General features: G+C 44.1%; 1 protein-coding gene across 1 annotated transcript; it reads right to left on the minus strand.

The window, feature by feature from the left end:
- Positions 1–3,532: 3,532 nt before the first annotated feature.
- POLG2 (DNA polymerase gamma 2, accessory subunit) lies at positions 3,533–19,738 on the minus strand (the record flags this gene model as incomplete). The annotated part of the gene is made up of 8 exons (XM_084238040.1): positions 3,533–3,698; positions 5,638–5,738; positions 10,063–10,143; positions 12,140–12,280; positions 14,435–14,608; positions 15,403–15,508; positions 15,630–15,756; positions 19,195–19,738. 8 exons carry the CDS (start codon positions 19,736–19,738, stop codon positions 3,533–3,535), a joined length of 1,440 nt encoding a protein of 479 aa, XP_084094166.1.
- Between the last annotated feature and the right edge of the window lie 1,848 nt (positions 19,739–21,586).

Consider the following 21,586-nt stretch of genomic DNA (forward strand, 5'->3'; position numbering starts at 1 on the left):
GCCAGCGGGCGCAGGTGACGCCGGGCTCTGTGCCACCTGCTCGAGAGACATCTGTTCTGCCCTCTCACATCAAGCTCGGACGCCAGCTGGCCGAATCCCTGGTCCTGAACGCACGTATCGGGAGGGCCAAGCATCCATGCCGCAGTTGCCCCACGCACGGGCGGGCCCCGGCCCCGGCCTGCTGGATCTGCTCCTTCGTGGAGCAAATGTTAATCAAATTCTGGACTTGGTATTCTGCCCAGCCTACTCTTTGCCGTGGGAGACCAGGGTGGCTTCACATGCTGTCACGGAGGCCCTCTGGGTTTAGCAGCAAGCCCTGAATTAATAGCCTCTCATTTTCTCCTTGCAAAGCTTCTAAAAGAGTCAGTAGAAGCCAACCAACCACACACTCCATGTAATTACACGGCCCATACCTTTCAAGTGCTAGAACCATGGCGTGACCTTCCCACGGCAGGGGAAAGTCCTAATGATGGTGAAGCTCTGGTGAGGGGTGCTCACCACCCCCTTACCACCGGCAAGAATCCTTGTAGTCATCTATCCCGTTGGCCAAGCGTTGCCCCAGAAGGTGAGGCCTCCTTCCACATCCAGGCTGCGCATGTGGACACCCAAGCATGTTCTACTACACCTCACCCAGGGCAGTGGAAAGTCCCAGGGCAGGAAATGAGTGTTTCTTGTGGTATAGTTGAAGCTAGAATGGTCAGCACGAAGTGAGTGAAGCCTCAGATGCAGCTGGAATCAGAGGCGAGGCCCAGAGGTCGTGGGGCAGAGCGCAGCTAACTGGCACGTCATTTCTCAGCAGTCTCTTTAACACCACTGTGATAAGGCCAGGGAAGGAACTGCCATGTACTGGACGCAGGCAGGTTGCAGGCCCTGGTAGCTGCTTCATGTGCTTCATGTGCCCCCCTCACAGCTAGTAGCCTCCTCGCTCCGCTCTGATTCCTGTGGTTTCCCTCTCTTACCCCTGGCACAGACATGCGGCCCCACCAACAGCATTGGATTGACTTGATCAGAGAAGAGGAAAGAAGAGCTTTAGTCCACGGGAGATTCAGACGTGTATGCAACCCTAGGTGGACATGTTGATCTAGACAATCCTCAATAAAAATAACTTATCTAAGGGCCTCTGTGGTGGTGCAGGTGTTGATGTCTCGGCACCATCAGGCTATTGCCAGCCACTGCAGCGTGAGTTCGATCCTCGGCCAGGGAGCTGACCTCTCCTGTCTCGCCTGCTGCTCCCCTTAGCAGTGTATTTCAGTAAATCCGCCTTTTCTTTTCTTTTTTTTTTATAGAGGCAAGTTTTATTTATTTATTTGTTTGTTTGTTTGTTTTTATTTATCCAAGCACTGGGTACAGTCAGAAGCGCGGGAGGCTGAGAGAATTCAGCAGAGCCAGAGCGGGGAGCAGAGCAGGCAGAAGGACCGAAGTACACTGCTGAGGGGAGCAGTGGGCGGCAGGAGAGGTCTGCGCGCCATGTGGGACCCTCCTCCGGTGGCCGGGGAGCAGCCGGGGATCGAACTAGTGCCGCAGAGCCACGGGCAACCCAGCGCTCAACCGCTGCGCCACCTGGGAGGCCCAAATCCGCCTTTTCTGCTCCCCACTCTGTCTCTGGTGGATCCTCTCACCCCTTCACCTCTGGCCTATACCCCAGTTCTTGTATGCATAAATAAAATCTTAAAAAAAAAAAAAAAGAGGGGCCTCCCCGGTGGCGCAGCAGGTTGAGCGCGGCACTGTGAAGCTGTCCGCAGCCTCTGCAGCGCCAGTTCGATTCCTGGCCGACCAGGAAGATTCCCATATAGCAAGGCAGACCTCTCCTGTCACGCCCACTGCTCCCCACAGCAATGGACTGCAGTCCTTCTGCCTGTTCTGCTCCCTGCTCTGTCTCTGGTGAATTCTCTCACCCTCCGGTGCCTCTGGCCTGGAGCCCAGTGCTTGCATGCAAGTTGAGGGCTGAAGTTGAGAGGCAGGGGGAGGGAAAGGACAAGGGAACATCAGGGATGGTGGGGTGTGTGTGTGTGAAATCTTTTCATTTGTTGAAAAAAAGACTTAGTCCAAGGTTTGCAAATCTAAGTTCCTCCACGGTCTAGATGTCCAGGTCACCCTTGTTCTTAGAGGTCAATAATCTAACTGGAGGGGGATAGAGAAACAGAAATGTACTAACCAAAAAATAAAAATGTACTAACCAAAAATAAAAATTTACACATCAGAATCTCCCATGGACTAAAGCTCTTCTTTCCTCTTCTCTGATCAAGTCAATCCAAATGCGGTTGGTGGGGCCGCATGTCTGTGCCAGGGGTAAGTTAATGACTAGTCAACTTTTCAAGATGTTCCACAATAATCAGCTATAATTATTGTCAGATTGGTAATTGATAGTGTTACATCTGTAAGCAGCACATAAAAGTTCAAAGATTTTGGGCCTCTCTGGTGGCGCAAGGGGTTAAGACTCAGCCTATGAAGCTCTCCGCAGCCACTGCAGTATGAGTTCGATACCCAACCAGGGAGCTACCCACATGGCACAGCAGACCTCTCCTGACTCACCAGCTGGTCCCCTCAGCAGTGTACTTCGGTTGATCTGCCTGTTCTGCTCCCCACTCTGTCACTGGTGAATCCTCTCACCTCCCACCCCTCTGGCCTGGAGCCCAGTTCTTGCATGCATTAATAAATAAATCTTAAAAAAAAAAAAAATTCAAAGATTTCTGGTAAACATATCTATGAGGATCAGCTATGAAGTGTACTGTAATAGATGATGACATGTAGCATCTATTTTAGCTTGCTTTTCAAAAAAAAAAAATCAATGAAGATTTTAATTTTTAAAGTTTAGTTTTGGGTTCATCGTTGATAGTTGACATTGTGGCTGTGGCAGGCTCCATAAGGACCTCTTCTTTCCTGGTAACAAAACCCATTTCAGAGAGAATAAGGCACTATTGTAGTTCCAAGGGAAAAATCGTGGTTTTTTTTCCCCAAATTAATCATCATATTCTCCTTTCCTTAGACAGTGACTGGCCTAGGAATGACCAGGGACCTAGCTCTGACCAATAAAATGTAGACAATAATTTTGATTGAGATGTCTGGGAAAGCTTTTACTTTCCTAACTGAGAAAGGAAGACTCTTGGCTGGCGAGCTCATCTCTTTGACGTTTCTCCTAACTAGAATGTGGAGGAGGCAGCTAGAAACACAGCAGCCACTTGGTAACCATGAAGAAGCAACAATTATGGAAAGAAAAGTCAATATAGCAAAGATGATGGAACAGAAAAGGCTATCCCAGGTCCCTCACAGAAACAGTTATGCCAGGTCTGGACAATCTACTCCCTGAATCTCTTGTTAAACAAACCGCCATTTACTACTTAATCCAAAACAGCAGGATTTTTGTTTCTTGAAGCTGAACATATACCTGGTATAATGGAATATATTTAAAAATATAATAAAATCTGTATTAAAAAGAACAACATCAGAAATGCCTGCCTCGTGTCAAGCAGCTAAAAAAAATATCTAAGATAACATTAGAAAAGGAGAATATTTATTATACAAATATTAGAATCTATACATTCTTGGCTGATGATATGTACTTGGCTAGAAAGTCTTTCACTTTGGAGATATGCATCATTTCCTTCATGGTGGTATCTCTACTTCTCAGATTTATTAATCCATTTTCTAAAGTAGCTTCAGTGATCAAAATAGTGAAGAGGATACTCATTTCATCGTATCTAAAAAAAAAAAGTAAAATATATGAGCACAGATGTAAACTGTAAGTTCATAACATTACCTGTTTTAATTACTTTAGAGTTCATGCTTCTAAAGTCACAAAACTCAAAGGCAGGGCTTGAGAACTGAACCAAGTTCAAGTTTCTGAATCTTATTCAAAGCAAAATTTCCAGAAAGTTTCTGACTGAAAGGTCAAAACAGAAAATGAAATCTGAGAAATAAGGCCTGGTATTTTAACATATCATCTGGGGTGACATTTTGGATCAATCTCAGAATAAGCTCAGTCTTTTGATACTTAGATGCAATCTAAAAAAAATATTTTAGACTAAAATGTTACTACTAAAATAAAGATCGAGGGTACAACAAGTTAAACCAAAATCATGCTTAATTTGTAACAGTGCAGTAAGTTATAGTTTCTAGTTCAGCAGTAATTAAATATATCCACACTGGCCTTTCTGTGGCCCAGTCACTACTGTTTCTTTCAACATTGTAGGACTCTATCAGAAATTATCTTATTTATCTATCTATCTACTTATTCAGTGTTTATTTTGTCCCACTAGGTTATAAGCTTCGTAAGAACAGAAAACTTTTCTGTCTTCTTTATGGCTGTGTCAAAGGGTACAGAACATAGTAGATGATTAATAAATCTTTGTTTGGATAAGAACATCCTAGGACAATACAGACTTCACCATAAAAAGAACAACTCTAGGGCCTCCCCGGTGGCGCAGCGGTTGGGCGCTGGGTTGCGAAACTGCGCGCGGCCTCTGCGGCGCCGGTTCGATCCCCGGCTGCTCCCCGGCCACCGGAGGAGGGTCCCACATGGCGTGCAGACCTCTCCTGCCGCCCGCTGCTCCCCTCAGCAGTGTACTTCGGTCCTTCTGCCTGCTCTGCTCCCCGCTCTGGCTCTGGTGAATTCTCTCACCCTCCCGCGCTTCTGACTGTATCCAGTGCATGTATAAACAAAACAAACAAACAAACCAGCAAACAAATAAATAAAGCATGCCTCTATAAAAAAAAAAAAAAAAAAAAAAGAACAACTCTAACTTGGTAACATCCACGAGTCAAATAATATTTTAAAGTCGGAAGGAACTGAAAAGTTCAAGTACCACCCCTTCACTCTATAAATGACAGTCATTTATTGCTCTGTCTATAGAAATCTAATTTTTCTGATACGATCTGAAAGGGGTGTTTTAACAAGTTACCTGAAGAACAAAACACAAAGCTTCACAACTTCTGACCCAGGAGACTGTACACAAAGTGATTCAACACAAAAAGTCAAAAAAAAAAAAAAACAACAAAATAAATCCAAAGGAGAGAAGAGCAGATCACTTTACTTAAAAACAGAAGTTAATGAAACAGCAGAAGGTAAGACCAGAGACAGGGATATCAATCAGGAGATCGTTTCAACCACTGAGCCAAGAGATAGTGACCTTGACTGGGCAGTGGCAGTGACGGTGGAGACACGGAGGCGAGACATATATCGGAGGTAAGCTGGCATTTAGTGACGGGCTGGATGTGGAAAGTGAGGAAGAGGGGGGAGTCAGGACGACACCCAGGTTTCAGCCTTGACAGATGGGTAAACAGAGGTGCTGGTTACAGCGAAGGCTATTTCCCTGCTCTCTCGATGCCCACTCAATCTCAGAGCAGAGCAAACCACACCATGATGGGAAAGGCACTTCAACATGCGTAATTCCATCCCTGATTAATCAATAAATACAGATACACAGATTTTTCAACATTAAGTCTTGAAGTTGCACATAATATATGCTCAAATATGCAATTAACTAAGGGCTCATGGCTCTCTGAAAGGGAAATTTAGGAATAAATTTACGTATATTTACATTGTGTTTATATAGATGTATTTAGAAGCTTTATTATTGAAAGACACAAATGTTTATCTGAATAAACACATTTTTGAGTGACAACGAAGACAATTCTTACTTTGAATAAAGCTGTTCCATTGAGGACTGCATGGTTTCCAAATAACCAGGCCACACAGAAATTCCACTTTCTAGCAATTCATTAAATAATCCTTGACAAACCTGGGGAAAACATCAAAACTTCAAGTATGAAACAAATGAAGTAGCTAAGTGGATATCCTCTATTTGTAAAACAAATCACATTTTTCAACTTTAATATATGCACAAGTTTCTTTAATTGTGACAATATTGTTATAATTTGTTGTATACTTTTAAAGTTGTACTTCCTCTGAAAATGAAGAAATTAAGCATTGCAAAGCTGAATATAAAATGCAAATCTTCTCTGAAATTTTTATATTAAGTACAAAAATTAGTACCATCATCATCATCATGTGAAACTCAAATAAAACCAAAACAGATTCCATCCGAGGAAAAGTTGTCCAAAGGGCTATGTCAACTCTAAACTCAAGAGAGTTGAGAACTATCAGGAAGAGAAGGAAATAATGGAAACTAGGGAGACACAGCCAGGAAAGTATGAGGAAAACCAGGAGAGTGCCATTCTGAAGGCCAGCTAAAGAAAATATTTGGAGAAGATAATGACTGATTACTTGGAGTAGATGCTGTAGACAAAAGCCAGACAGGAAATGAAAAAGGAATAATGAGTGACACAGTAAACTTAACTTTTGTCTTAATAAGCAATGGTGAGGTAAAATGAAGCAAAATTTAAAATGCCCTTAAACATCTAGAACTTGAGTTCTAGAGCAGGATCCCCCATCTGGCACCGCTGACATAGATGTTGTGCCTCATCCTCGGCCTCCACTAGATGCCGGTAGAGCCCTACCCTGCTGTGACAACCAAGATGTCTCCAGACATTACCAAATGTCCTGAGCAGGGAGGGTGCCTGAGCAAGCAGCACCCCTCTCAAACTTGAGTGGCTTTAGCATAAGCGGGAGGGCTCGTCAAAACAGACCGCTCAGCCTCTCTCCCAGCTTCTGAAACATCAGGTCTGCAGTGGGAACCAAGAATTGCATTTCTAACTTGTTCCAAGGGAAAGACCATAGCAAAATAAATGGGTGTTCATTTGCTATTTGGAGGATGAAAATGTAGTTATTAATAAATCTTAAGAAAATAATAGGGAAATAAATACATAGATTTTAACAAAGTTAGCTGCTGCTGTTGTAGAGTAACCCCGATACAAAACGGGGTGCCTGACTGTGGGTCCTCACCCGCGCGCTTAAAAGGACTTATCCTTTCCCCCTAACACTGCCAGCAAAAAAAATTTGCTCTTTTCACTGGAAGTTAGAAAAGGAGAGAAGCAGCTCTAAGCATAATTGTATGATGGGGAAGACCTGAGGGAATAAGAACCCTCACCCCATGGGTGAGAGTGCAAGTAGGTATAGCCAGTCCAGCGGCAATCTAGGTGAGATGGAGAAACTAAAGATACATATTCACTTTATCCAGCAATCCTGCACCTCTGCACACAACCAACAAACGCTCTTGCATGGCCCAGACACCTCTAGGCATAAGGAGCTGCCACACTGCTGAGGGAAAAAAGTTAAAAACAGAATATATACCATACTAAATAAACTTTTTGGTAAATTTAAAACACCTACTGGCATAAAATACTACATTCTTGGTAAACTAACAAAAACAAAAGAAAATAAGGCCTGCAATCATAATGACAAAAACTAGGGAGTGTGGTTCTTTGTCATGCAAACAAAAAACCTAGGAAGTGCTACTTACAAGGGTGCTGTGGGCCTACCACAACAGGGCAAAGTACAAATTAAGCCATTATCCTCCCTTTCCCTAAACTCACTATCTGCACCATCACAGACTTCTCCACCCGCAGAAAGCTGGGTGGGGGGGGGGGGGGAGGGAAGCAATGTTTTTAGTGTTGTCACTCAGGTGTGAGTCAGGCAGAAATAATGACTGCTGGAGAGGTCCCTGAAAAGAAACTGACCCACCCTCCTGGCTTTTCTCAAGGGTACTCAGACTAGAGAGATCAGAGGGAAAAAATCAAAATAAAATTATAGCTCTAGAATCTGTGCTTATACCAAAAACATTATGTTAAGAAGGGAAGGTGTTAGGGGGAAAAGGATGTCCTAAAGCTAATTCCATACAGGCTTTTTGGACTCCACCCCCACCCCAGGCCAAAGCCAAAGACACTGGGAACTCCAAATCCCATCACCACCAAAGGGAAGGTGGCTGGGACCTGAGGGTGGGGTTAAGCAGCCAGGTGGATATAAAAGGCAGACACGTGGGCTTTGGGGGCTCTCCGCCAGCTCGCAGCTCTGAGAGTGACTTTGGGTTTCCAGGTCGGCGGATCGGGTAGGACGCATTAAAGACTTTATTTTCCTATTTTCTCCCTGAGTTGTACATTTTCCTTATTTCCTTTTCCCTTGTAAATAAACCTTTTATTAACCTTTTGTGTGTGCCTGTCGTGGAGTATTAATAAGTCCCTTGAGGACCCACAGCCAGGCAACCCGTTCAATATCGGGGCTGCCCTATAGCAAAGGGAGGACCTCCCTGGTGGCGCAGGTGGTTGACTGCAGTGCTGTGAAGCTGTCCACAGCCTCTGCAGCGCTGGTTCTGTAACAGGGTGGTCCCCAGGAAAGGGGGAGGTTCCCTGCCCCACCCAAGGGAGGGTGGAGCTGAGCAGGAAGAGGAGAAGCTGCAGAAGAGACTGAGGAAGGAAGCAGGATGGAGCCAGGAGACCTGGAGGAGGCACATGGAGCCTAGAGACACGTGAAGAAGCTGCGCTTGTCTTTTGGTCGCGGACGGGGTGACACAGATGTGGGTGAGACCCATGGGGAGGTGACAATGGCAGCTTTTATCTTGATGTTGATTTTGCTCTTTTCCTTCCGGGCTTGTCTGGTTGTTTCTGACTCTTTTCTGTGGGTCCCCACTGGAAGATGCTTTAGACTTGTGGCAGGCTTTGGGGACTTGCTCTGGGCCGATCCCATATGGATGGAGTTTTACCCACGAGGGGACGGGTCACTTTGGGTGCTTCATTTAGAAACTAGACTCTTTGCCTTACCTGTATTGTTTCCTAGTTTTTATTAAAGTTCCTTCCCATTAAAGTGTCATATGTTTTGTGTTGATGCGGCGGATGGCAGAACCCATGTAGAATAGGCAGGTTTGCGGGGTTTGGGCTGCCCCTCTCCCTGTCCTATAACAGTTCAACCCACACGGTGTGGTAGACCTCTCCTGTCTCCCCGCTGCTCCCCTCAGCAGTGTATTTCAGTCAGTCTGCCTGTTCTGTTCCCAGGTCTGTCTCTGGTGAATCCTCTTATCCTCCCACACATCTGGCCTGTACCCAGGTTCTTGTATAAATAAATAATCTTAAAAAAAAAAAAAAAAGGGAAGGGAGCAAGATATAATTCACTAGATATTTATACAAATATTTTGATTTCAAAACTGTGTGTCCTTATTTTAAAAGTACACCTATGGCTGGGCATGACAGCAACAGCAAATCCCGAGTTGCATTCAGTGTCTTTTAAAATACTCTAAATTATCTATAATTAATCACAATATCCAGTTTGTTATTTAAATATAAAAAAAACAAATGAGGGCATCCCCAGTGGCGCAGCAGTTGAGTGCTGGGTTGCAAAGCTGCCCGCAGCCTCTGCAGTGCCTTTTCAATCCTTGGCTGCTCCCCGGCCACCGGAGGAGGGTCCCACATGGCGCGCAGACCTCTCCTGCCACCCTCTGCTCCACTTGTTGTAGAGCAACCCCGATACAAAACGGGGTGCCTGACTGTGGGTCCTCACCCGCGCGCTTAAAAGGACTTATTAATGTTCTACTGCAGGCACACGTGAAAGGTTAATAAAAGGTTTATTTACAAGGGAAGGAGAAATGAGGAAATGTACAGCTTTGGGAGAAAAGTGGGAGACAAAGTTTTAAATGAGTCCTACCCGATCCGCCGATCAGGAATCCCAAAATGGCGCTCTGAGAGCTGGCCGCCAGCCAGGAGCGGTGAAGCCGGGAGGCGAGCGATCGCGAGCCAGAGCCCGAGCAAGGCCCACGTGTTTGGTTTTTATATCCAACCTGGCTGCCCAACTCCACCCTCAGGTCCCAGCCACCCTCCCCTTGGTGGTGATGGGATTTGTCTTTCCCAATGTCCTGATGGCTTTAGTCTGGAGTGGGGGTGGGGTCCACAAGGCCTGTATGAGATTATCTCAGGACATCCTTTCCCCCTAACACACTCAGCAGTGTACTTCGGTCCTTCTGCCTGCTCTGCTCCCCGCTCTGGCTCTGGTGAATTCTCTCGCCCTCCCGCGCTTCTGACTGTACCCAGTGCTTGTATAAATAAATAAATAAATAAATAAATCTGGGGGGGGGGGCGAGAAGCAAATGAATCAAGATAAAATTTTAAATGGGAAGTTACCCATTTACTTAGAAAAATGGTTATCATTGAAATTCTGACTCTAAAACTCATTTGACCCACCTGTCTCAGCTCCACTGCTGGGCCTCTTCCCATATCCAGAGCAACTTTAATAGGAGCCAAGCAAGGATGAAGTTTAAGTACCTAATGCAATTTAAAGAGAGGAAAACACATCTAGTGTAAATATAACACAAATACAATGAAATATTTAACAATGAAAATTTTGTGTGAAAATGGAAGCTGGTTTGCGGTCACAAGGAATCGTGTAATGAAGTGTTTTCTGCTGTCTATAACCAGCTGCTCCTAGATTTCCCCACTTACATGTTCTGCAGAAGTAAGCTCACCTGATACTCTCCCATTTCCTGAGAACTCCATTTTCCCTGACTCCAAGGGCCCCTTCCCAGCATCGCGGCCTCTAGCCTGGGCCATGGGGTTAGTATTTGAACCTTGTTTTACCAGAGTCACCCCCTCTTCTTACTCAGCACTTAAATGGCTACCTGGTGCCAGAAATAGTTCAATGTGCTAGGGACAAAAACTCTCATCCTTCATGGTGAGGGAAGACTGATAATAAGCAAAATAAGTAATATATTTGAAGATGATTAAGTGCTTAAAAAAAAAAAAAAAAGGAAGATATGCCGGAGACAGAGCTGGCCAGGGCAGGCTGAGGAGGCCTTTTGCAATTTTTAAATAAAAATGGAAAGAGAAGGTCTCTGAGCATCTGAGCAAATACTTGAAAGGGGGTTGGGCAACAAGACACACAGATGCTGCAGGAAGAGTATTCCAGGCAAAGGGGAGAACAAAAGACAAGGCTGGGAGCACGACTGGCATGTTCTGAAAAGAGCAAGGAAGCCCAGTCATGAGAGCAGGCCACGGCGGGTGAAGCACAGTAGGAGAGGGCAAAAAGGAAAAGGTTTTGAACACAACATTTTAGGGGCTTTGGCTTTTCTTCTGAGTGAGATGAGGAGCTTCCTGGAGTTTTGAGCAGAGAAGCAAAGCAACAGGTACCTTTTAAAAGGTCACTCTGTTGGGGAAGGAAGGAATGATGGCGGCTTAGGTGGACATGGTAAGAAATGGACAAATTCAAGATATATTTTGAAGGTAGAATCAGGTAGGTTTTGCTGATGGTGTAGATGTGGGTAAAAGAGACAGAAAAGATGCCTACCCTATAAATCCTGAGTCCCAGAACAAATCTGTAATTGGATGTTCTCTATGGCCACGTTAGGTTAAATGTGCATCACATAGAATAAATCACCTCTGCAGAGCAGTGCTGCCAACCCTGGCTTACATTCCCAGCTGAGCACTTAACATGTTAAAACTTCTGACTTGAGGCAGCTTTCACGTTCAGTGGGACTTGACTATTTTAAACTTGCCACTAACACACCTACTTCTCCACATTTTAAGCTAATAATCATGCCTCCTAATTCCCTGAGAAAATACAGGCGATGAGTAAAATTTCCTTCAAAGGCTAGCCAGACCTGGTAGCCTATTTGTTTATACCATCACTTCTTTCCTCCCTGCTATTTGAAATAATTCCATTTCAAGACAAATCCCTTCACTTGTGTTTGTGATCGTGTCCCGATACCTCCTGTTTCTTCCAAAATCTTGCTCTATAGTCATTTCTTTTCCCTCATACAGCACCAACCTCTCCTTCTCTTGATTTTGAGGACATAAAAATGCTCTAACTGCATGTTCTAAAATAAGCCCTTCCCGCGACCCAGGCCCTCATCTAGTTCTGAGGTACTGTGATGAGCCACATGGGTCAGACCAGCAGCAGAGAGGTCAACAGCACAAGTCACGCTTGCGACTTCCTCCCATATAACAACAGTCAGCTTTCTGATACAAATGGACGTCACTAATGGAAAGGCTCAGGGGGTAAGCAGCAGCAGGAACTCTCCAGCTGACTGTGAGCAAACAGAAATGTCTTTGTGTTCCCTAATAGGATGCTTAGTTTAATTCTGTGGGTACCAGCTTATTATTACTGTGCCCAGATTCTAAAGAAACTGGAAAATACTTATATTATTTATACTAAAAGAAATTTATTATTCAGGGTTTTGTTAGAAATCAAGTATATTAACATTAAGGGGGGGGGGGCGGGCATATTTTTAGCCACCCAAGTCTAACTTTGGAATATTGAAAGCACCTTTCTATGAAGATTTTTCTTTCTTGTGAAGGAGTTCTCCGTTAGCTGGAAAGAATCATACAGGTAAGCCAGCATGCCTCGGTCTAGATCTCCAGTTACAGACAAAACAGAAGGAACCACATTTTTTCGTCCATCTCGACCCTTCATAGAAAAGAAGAACAAAAAATAAAATATCATTTAGCAGACTATTTCTTAAAATTACATATTTTAGACTTAAAAAATGAAGATATAAACTTCCAATTCACTTCACAAAGCATCCATTCTGTGCAAGCTGCTAGTCACCACTGGGCCCACAAAGATGATTCAGGACCCAGTCTCTGCTCCCCACTGAGTCTTTAAGAATGACTGCAGTAAGACTGTCTTGAATTTTAAACCTGACGGGTGCTGGGGCCACTCTCAGAGATTCTGAACAGACTGGACGGCAGTAGGAACAAGGCATCACTGTTTTTTCAGTGCTCCCCAGGTGAGAATTGACACTTGGAAATTTGAAGATTATAACAAAATCCAGAAAGTCCTTAGAGAAAACAATTGGTATGCTTGTGGAAAGGGAAAATTATTTATGGGAATATAAAGTTCTTCTCATAATGAGCAAACAGCCTTAAAAAACTTGCTTCTTAGGCATTCCTGGTGGCACAAGGGGTTAAGTGTCAGCACTATGAAGCTATTGGCAGTCACTGTAGCACAAGTTCAATCCCCGGCCAGGGAGATAACCCACATGGCGCAGCAGACCTCTCCTGTCTCACTCACTGTTCCCCTCAGTAGTGTATTTCAGTCAATCCGCCTGTTCTGCTCCCCTACTCTGTCTCTGGTGAATCCTTTCACGCCCCCGCCAACACACACACATACCTCTGGCCTACACCCCAGTTCTTGTAAGCATAAATAAATAAAATAAAAATCTTAAAAAAAAAAACTTGCCTCTTACTACTTTAAGGCTATGATTATGAATATTAAATATACCATAATGCAGGATTTAGACCAAGTACTATTAAACTTATTATTCCCTCCCTTTTATTTATTTATTTTTTAAAAGATTTATTTATTTATGCATACAAGAGCTGGGGCACAGGTCAGAGATGCCGGGGTGTGAGAGGATTCACCAGAGACAGAGTGGGGAACAGAACAGGCAGATTGATTGAAATACACTGCTGAGGGGAGCAGTGGGCAAGTCAGGAGAGGTCTGCTATGCCATGTGGGTAGCTCCCTGGCGCCAGCTGGGGATCGAACTCATGCTGAAGAGGCTGTGAACTGCTTCATAGTGCGGTGCCACCAGGGAGGCCCTATTCTCTCCCTTTCAAACCGATGAGGAAAGAATCGTTTCAAATTTTATAAAATGTCAATTCTAGAAAAATATTTTAAGTTTTAATAAAAGCAGTTCTTTCTTCACCATCCCTTTTCCCTTTGGCCAGGACTAAGTTTTTGGTCAGCTGACAGAAGCACTAAACCTGGAATGTCCAGGGCCAAACTCTGGGCTGATGTGACTGGGGTACAAGGCCAGGCTTTCTGACTTCCTCTTCCTTTCCTTCTTCCCTTAGTTCTGGTCAGGGCACCTGATGAGGGGGACTTTAAAAGGGTGAGCAGCATGCCCAGGGGCAAGCTCTCTAACTAGTCTTTCTTCCTCCCCCTTTTTTATGAGGCAGGTTTCTCACTGCTAAGTAAGATAACCGCAAAAGTCCACCATTTCACAAGCCTCTGGGCAAGAATCTGCAGTGGATACTGCAATTGGCAGGTCAAAATTTGCCAAGAAAAAGATTATTTATGTAGTCTTAAATTAACTGCCCACAAAAGACTTACTCATTAGTAAGTACAAAATGCTTGTCAACTTTATATTTGAGGAAATCTGGTAGCACCATCTTAACTAAGTGATAAAAGTCACACTGATATCCATCTTGATATGATGTCTTGCAATGAGGATATTCCTAGCAAAAATACTTAAATCATGAGAAAACATTGGAAAAACCCAAACTGCAGGGACATGCTACAAATTAACTGGCATATATTCTTCAAAAACATCAACGTCATCAAGGACAAGGAAAGGGGAAAGGAATTGTTCATTTGAAATATGTGCTACCAGATTTCATCTGGACCCTATAAAGGGTATATTGGAAAAATACCTTATGTCCGAAGGGTTCTGTGCACTGCACAGTTTTACAGATGAGTGTTCTTGCACTTGAGAAATACATACTAAGCTATTAAGAGGCCACAGGGCATCTTGTCTGCAACTTATTCTCAAACAGTTTAAAACTGATCATAGAGAATCTGCATAAAGGCTACACAGGAACTAAAAGTAAAACATACGTGTAACTTAGACCCATTTCCAGGATACATGTGTAAAAGTTCATGATCTCCTAGATTCCAGAGGGTTTCTATTGGCTCCTTTCCCCAAGGGAAATTGTAGTAAAGTTTGTTTCCTTTTCGTCCCTCTTCATCCTGACAATCGCTGCTGCTGAAGTTGGATGGACTCACGGCAAACTAGAAAACAAAGTGTCTTATTAACTTATTAATAAGTAAAGATGCCCGAGACATTTTATGTAGCATCTGAAAGTGGTCAAATCCCAAATAAAAATTAAGTTTAATTAAATATGAGTAATATACTGCTAAAATTACTGTGTTTTAATTTGAAAGAACTACAGAGAAAAACTGTTGGATGCTATCTAGCTAGCCTCTTTGTGGTCAATTAGTAAAAAGGAAAAGTAACCATGAACTCAAAGGGATATCGAAGTATCATATACTAACCATTCTTATCCTCCTGTGAAGTGCTTGACTCTTTGTGAATATTCCATTTAGTTTAGATGGGTGGTTGGGGATTTTAAGAGTTGGAGAAAGAAAAACAGCCAAACAAAAATGCTTAGCACAATTCTTTTATCTTCAGCATAAATTAAAACTTGGTTACAAATTACAGAGCCATTTCAATAATATGGAGGTAGGAAGCAAAAGCTAAAGATGGTAAGAGTGAGCAATGGTCAAACTTGACACCAGCCAAGAATGCCAGGTTAGAGAGCTGAACTTTACCTTGTATGTAAAGTCTTATCAACGAAACCTTCTGAGCAAGAGATAATTAATAACGTCTTTACCAAAGTAACTTTGTCATATAGAACATTGAAAATCATTATAAAGAGTTTTTATCTGTATTTATCATAATTGACTCTTATAAACATATAACACAGGTACATCAAGTATCATTTCATTTATTATAGAGAAGTCTTACCTCTGACACACTAAGACAACTTACTTATTAATTATAAAATTAAGGGTAATTATTGTACCTTTCTCCACCACAGGAGTCGATGACGTAACCAGAAGTCAAGCCACTGGCTTGCAGTTCTTGCTGAAGTAAACCATACCAGTGAAGCTTCAGTCTTCTCACCGAGTCTTTGGAGATCAGAAACATCAGATATTTATTATTGGAAAATTATATAACCCATCCCAAAGTGAAAATGACCAGTTCATGACCATTTAAATACAGGCCCAAGTTATTTACCATATTTTGTACCTTTTAACACCATCAGGTGTTTGTTTCGTTTCAGAAACAGGATGAAAACACACCCCAATCTGAGCAAGGCCAAAAGGTAACTTCTTGTTTACCAGATCCAGACAATTAACATAGTGGGACAAGGCACCTGGTCAAAAGAAAAATCAATCATTGTACAAATCTACTCTATAAGCCCAATCACCATTTTGGTAAATATATAGACAAACTGATACAATAATGCTAGCACAGCAGTATAAGTAGCATGGTATTATTAAGGCAGATTTTAATCAACAAAACTAAGGCTCTACATAATTTTAGGCAGAATTTCCCCAACTTTTAAACATTTTCAAACCTACAAAAAGTTGAAAAAAAAATAGTACAATAAATACTATTTACCTGTAAACAGTATACTAAATACCTGTATATCCTTCATCTAGATTCACCAGTTGTCAACATTTTGCCATTTATTTTTTCTTGTTCACCCAAAACATTTCAAAATGCATCTCCTAAAGTTCAAAGTATTATTTTACCATACAATCAACATAATACCATCATTTCATCTAAATAGGCTTAGTATTTTATTTTCTTTAATTTTCACTCAAAATGTCACTATGGCTGTTCTTTTCTCCCTAATCAAGGGGCATGTGCTGCATTTTGATATGGTTTCTTCAATATTTTTGAATCTAGAGCATTTCCCGATTCCTTCCTCTCTAACTTTCCTTTTAGTGCTATTGGCTTTTGATTTGAGCCCAGACAGTCAGATTATTTCACACTAGAGATTTGTCTGGTTGCTTCCTTATGATTTAATTTGGGTTAACCATTTTTAGCAGGAAGAAATATATATATATATATATATATATATATACACAGTTGATGTATAAGTCTCTCTTTTTTAAAGATTTACTTATTTATGCATATAAGAACTGGGATACAGACCAGAGTTGTGGGGGTGAGAGGATTCACCAGAGGCAGGGTGGGGAACAGAACAGGTGGACTGACTGAAATACACTGCTGAGGGGTGCAGCGGGAAGATAGGAGAGGTCTGCTGCACCACGTGGGTCAGATCCCTGACCAGGAACTGAATTCGTGCTGCAGTGGCTGCAGACAGCATCATAGTGCTGAGACTCAACCCTCTGCGCCACCAGGGAGGCCCCGATGTGGAAGTTTTATTTAACAGAGGGACACAGTGTCAAGTTATCTATTAATAAAACCAAATTTGATTACCTGGTTAAAGTAATGAAAATCCATTGTCCAACAATATTCTGCTGCCCAACAATCTTTCTCTCAGCCAATAGTTTAAAATCTGTTGGTGATCCTTGATTGAATTATTATATTGGATTATTATAAAATCATGAAGTAGTGCTATTCCAGACCTATCTTTCCTTCCTTACTTATTGCGTTGCTTCTGTAAAACCATAAACTTTCTCCATCTTTTCTCTCTACCAGGCTTCTTACTCTGTTTGGCACTTGGCACTATGGATTTTGTTCTGTGTTATAATTCATTAACATCAATATTCAATGTGTCCCAAATTTAGCCAGTGGGAGCCTTCTTAAAGCCGGCATGTGTGTCCCTTTGCTATGACCCCGTTAGTCTTCAAGTAATTCTTTGCTTTCTAGAACCACAAAATGTGCCAAATTTGCCCTGTACTTTCCCTGTTCCAGACCTGGAAGCCATTTTTCAAGTACTGGTTCCTTTTAGAAACCAAGATCTGTTCATTGCCACGAACATCATTGCTTCTTTTAATGAATCAAGTCAGGAAATACATATCTGAAGTTTTTGAATTTGATACTGCCAATTCAAATTTAACAATATAGAGTTGATCCTTGTCTTCTTTTATATTTGGATCCCTTTCTTCTTACAGTGAAAATCTTGGTTCTTCATAACATTAATCTATGTTATGCTTTAACATATAAAACAGCTCCAGAATTAGAATTCCCACAGCAACAAATGTAAATCCTCTCAGGAAGAAAAAAACACTGCCCCCCCCCCAAAAGACTCAATTTACCTTACAATTTTTGTATACACAAGTTACTTAGACTATCACAGGCAAAATTCAAGTCACCAAAACCCTAAAGACAAACAGATACCAGAAACAGGTTGTGATTAGACGTGGACTTTAAAATGTGATAAATGTGTTCAAGAAAGCTGATGACAAGATGGGGGAAAGGTTGAACATACATGTAATTAATCACAGAAGGACTGAAGAAAGATAATGGGGCAATAACAATATCTGGGGACAGAACTGTGGAGAATTTTTTGAGACTTCGTAAGCAGAGGCTACCACATTCAAACAAAAGCATGAGGAATATAAAGAAGTGGCCAACTGGTTAAGTCTAAGCTGAAAACACTAGACAGCCAAAGAATTTGGCAAACAAGTGGCTTTACATTTCCTGAAGGCAAGACCATGTCTACGCTGGAGGAAGGGGACTCTAAGAGTGCAAAGTCTCCTCTTCTAAAAGGGAAGAAAAATAATGATTTGTTTTGCAATATGGTAATAAGCAGTGACAACTGCCTCAAAAGTAAAGCCATCCATGGAATAATTAAAGTAGTACAAATCAAAATTCTCACATTTATGTTATTAAGGTGTCTTTAAAAAGCTACATACAGGGCCTTCCTGGTGGCACAAGGGGTTAAGCAACACACTGAAGCAATCCGCAGCCTCTGCAGCAAGATCTCAATACCTGGCTGGCCAGGGAGCAACCCACATGGCATAGCAGACCTCTCCAGTCTTGCCCGCTGCTCCCCTCAACAGTGTATTTCAGTCTGCTTGCTCTGTTCCCCGCTCTGTCTCTGGTGGATCCTCTCCCCCCCTCCAACTCCCGCATCTCTGGCCTGTACCTCAGTTCTTGTATGCATAAATAAATAAATCTTAAAAAAAATAAAAGGCTACATACAATACGGATACTAATTTGCAGAGATCCCTGGACATTGGTTATTTTTCATTGCTTTCTAGTAACGTGGAATGAAAAATGGCAAGGACAGCATTCTGCAAAGAGAAGTGGGGGGGGGGCGGGGCGGCACATCTGTCCCCTACAGAACCTGTTTTCATGGAATCTCTGTAATGTTTTTGTTGACTTTAAAGGCAACTGGTACCCTACCAACTTATGTGCATTCGCTCAAGAATCACTTATAAAGTTTAATCAGTCCTATTGTTTCTCGAACTCAAAAAGGGCTCTTCCAACAACAAACAGACCCTCGATCAGTTTTCACGTAAAAAACTGGGGGAGGGAGGGCAATTTCCTTTTGCCTTAGAACAATCAGCTCCTGATTAACAAATGTCTATTGTGTGTAAACTTGAAGAAAGTGACTGTGGAAATATCGGCCAGCAGCGTGGAACTGATGCACAAATGATGCCAATACACAACTTCAGCTGGTCTCAGATCCTGGGGCTGCCCCGTGGAACCGCGAGCACTACCGGCCCCGGGAGGCTCCGGAAGGCAGGCCGTCCGGGCACCTCACCGAGCAGACGGCGGCGCAGCAGGCGTCTTCTTCGCCCAGGGACTAACGGGCCCGGTGGCAATTCCCGAATCGAGGCGGCTTTTCCACCCCGACACCTACTCCGAAGCGTGAAACCGCGCGGCATACCGTGAAGAAGGTTCTCCCGCAGCTCCCCAGAAGTTCTGAGCACGTTCTCAAGGCGCGCTACTAGCTGGTCCTTACTCAGGTCTCCGTCCCGCAGGGCCTCGCGCAGCGCCTCCGCGGAGACTGACCTGGCGGCCCCGGCCCGCGGCCGCGCGGGGCCCGGCGGGTGGAGCGGGGCGTCCACGCGCAGCACCTGCTGCTCCCGCAGCGCCGCCAGCGCCGCCCACCACTCCGCCGCCAGGTTCTGCCGCAGCTCGGCGCCCAGGGGCCCGAGGCCGGCGTGGCGCCCGCGCAGGAGCGCGTCCCGGCCGGGCGGCGGCCCCGCGCCGCCGAGGAAGTGCCGGCGCCGGCAGAGCTCCAGCAGCGCCGCGCCGCCGTCCCCGCGCTCGGGGGCCGCTCCCGGCGCGCTCCCCGCCGGCGGCGCTCCGCGGGCGCCGCTCGCTGACGTCAGCCGCGCCGGCGGCCCTCCACGGACTCGGCCCCCCAAGGCGGAAAACAGGCGCCCGCAGCCCCTCCGGCAGGCGCCCGCCGCCGCCCCGCAGCGCATGGCCCGGGGGACGAGCGCCCCGGCCGCCGCCGCCGCCGACGGCCGCCCCCGAGCGCGCCCGCAGGCAACTGCGCAGGCGCGGCCTAACGAGCGTGCGCGCGCCAGGCGGCCCCGCCCACGGAAGCGCGTCACTGCGCCCCGGCCGCGGCGGGCTTCCCGGCCGCCATGATGGGAGCCGGCCTTCGGGGCTCGCGCTCCCCCGCCCTGAATTTAACCAGCCCTCTCCAGCGACGTTACCTCTCCGCTTTCCCCTGTCGTGCCGTCGCCGGTGCGTCCGCCTTATCCTCCTTTTTACAAATCACACATGAAATGTCGCGGTGTTCTCCAAACGCTGAAGTACACCTCACGAAAATAAGCATTGGTTCGAATTTTTTTCCCCCGAATTTTTAGTTTTAATCCATTAAGGCGGGTTAGGGCCCCAGGCAAGGTGGCAGCAACTCTCGGTCAATGTCACCGCCGCCGGCGGGCCTCCGCCCGCAGGAATGCGGGCGCGCGGGTGCGGGCTGGGGGAGGGCACAGGCCCGCCGCCTGCAGTATCTCTGCCACCGGGGACACGCGCACATTTTCCTACCAGGGGCCTCTTCTAAGGAGTGAAGACAGGCAGAAAAACTTGTTTAAGAGACTCAGGATTACCTAGCAGGTTTATGACAATCTTAACTCCATTTTAACTTCGAACCCTTAAGAAAAAGAAAATTGCCCAAATGGTGGACTGAGAAAAATACAGATTCCAAAGTCCACTGGTTCCTGTACTTGCAGCCCCTTAAGTGGCTAAGGAAACTTTGAAATGAACCCAGGTGAAATGAACCAGCTCCTAGAGTTCACTGGAGTACCAAGAAGGCAAGCCTAGTTTATAAAGGAACTGAATACGATGTAGGTCAAGTTTAGAAAATTATTCTATACAGGCATGTGTGCAAGTTTGCATAAGCTAGAAAAATAAGGTACTGCTGAAAAGCAATTACTTCAAAAGTGGGCACTTCAAACATACCAGGGAAGAGGCCTACACGCAAATAAATAAAAAGAGAGAATGGGGAGAAAAAATCACATTTATTAGTTAAGACAACCACAGGCTGGACACAACACACATGCTAAAAAGTGGACTGTCTTTCAAAGGTAAATACGTAAATATTTCCACAGCCCCACAATCATTTCAGTGTTTACAAATTAAAAGGCCCACGTTAAGACATTGAACAGTAAAATATGTAATAAATGCTCCAATCTACCCCAAAAGCTTCTTATAAATTATGTCATAATGAATTTGACTAACCATGCTATTGAAAACTGCTCAGTTAACTAGAGGCTGAACCAGTTTTCAATGTATTAGTCCTGGAATTACCACTCCCCATCACACCCACCAAACTGGTTTTACATTTTAGAGATAAGGCATTAACACCAATTAAAGCCTCAGTTTAATTAGAATTTAAATGAAGTCTCATAAAAACCTCCACTCTCCTGACAAAAAGTAAACACACTATCAAACTCTCTGGAGACATTCAGACCTACTTCTAGAGATTGAAACAGGGATTAGAAAGGTCGATAAACCAAAGTTAAATCTTTTTAAAGCCACTCCCTGGATCTTTCTAGCAGTAAGCTCCCGTTGATGCCAACAGGATGACTTGTACTGTATAGTCACTGTGCTTTTGGTTATCATGCTCTCGATTAACCATTAATTTTGACTTTTTTTCTTGGGTTCACTTGAATGTGAACAGATCTTACAGTCTGAAGTCCTTTATCCTTTAGAAGTCCCTGAATTAATGGAAAGACATTCGTGACTCCCACTATTACCACAAAGTCGCAGGAAGCTTGTTAAGACTATAATAATCTATGTATAACCTGCATCCGAATACTGTG

Source organism: Talpa europaea, assembly GCF_964194135.1.
Source record: "Talpa europaea genome assembly, chromosome: 7".
Classification (NCBI taxonomy): Eukaryota; Metazoa; Chordata; class Mammalia; order Eulipotyphla; family Talpidae; genus Talpa; species Talpa europaea.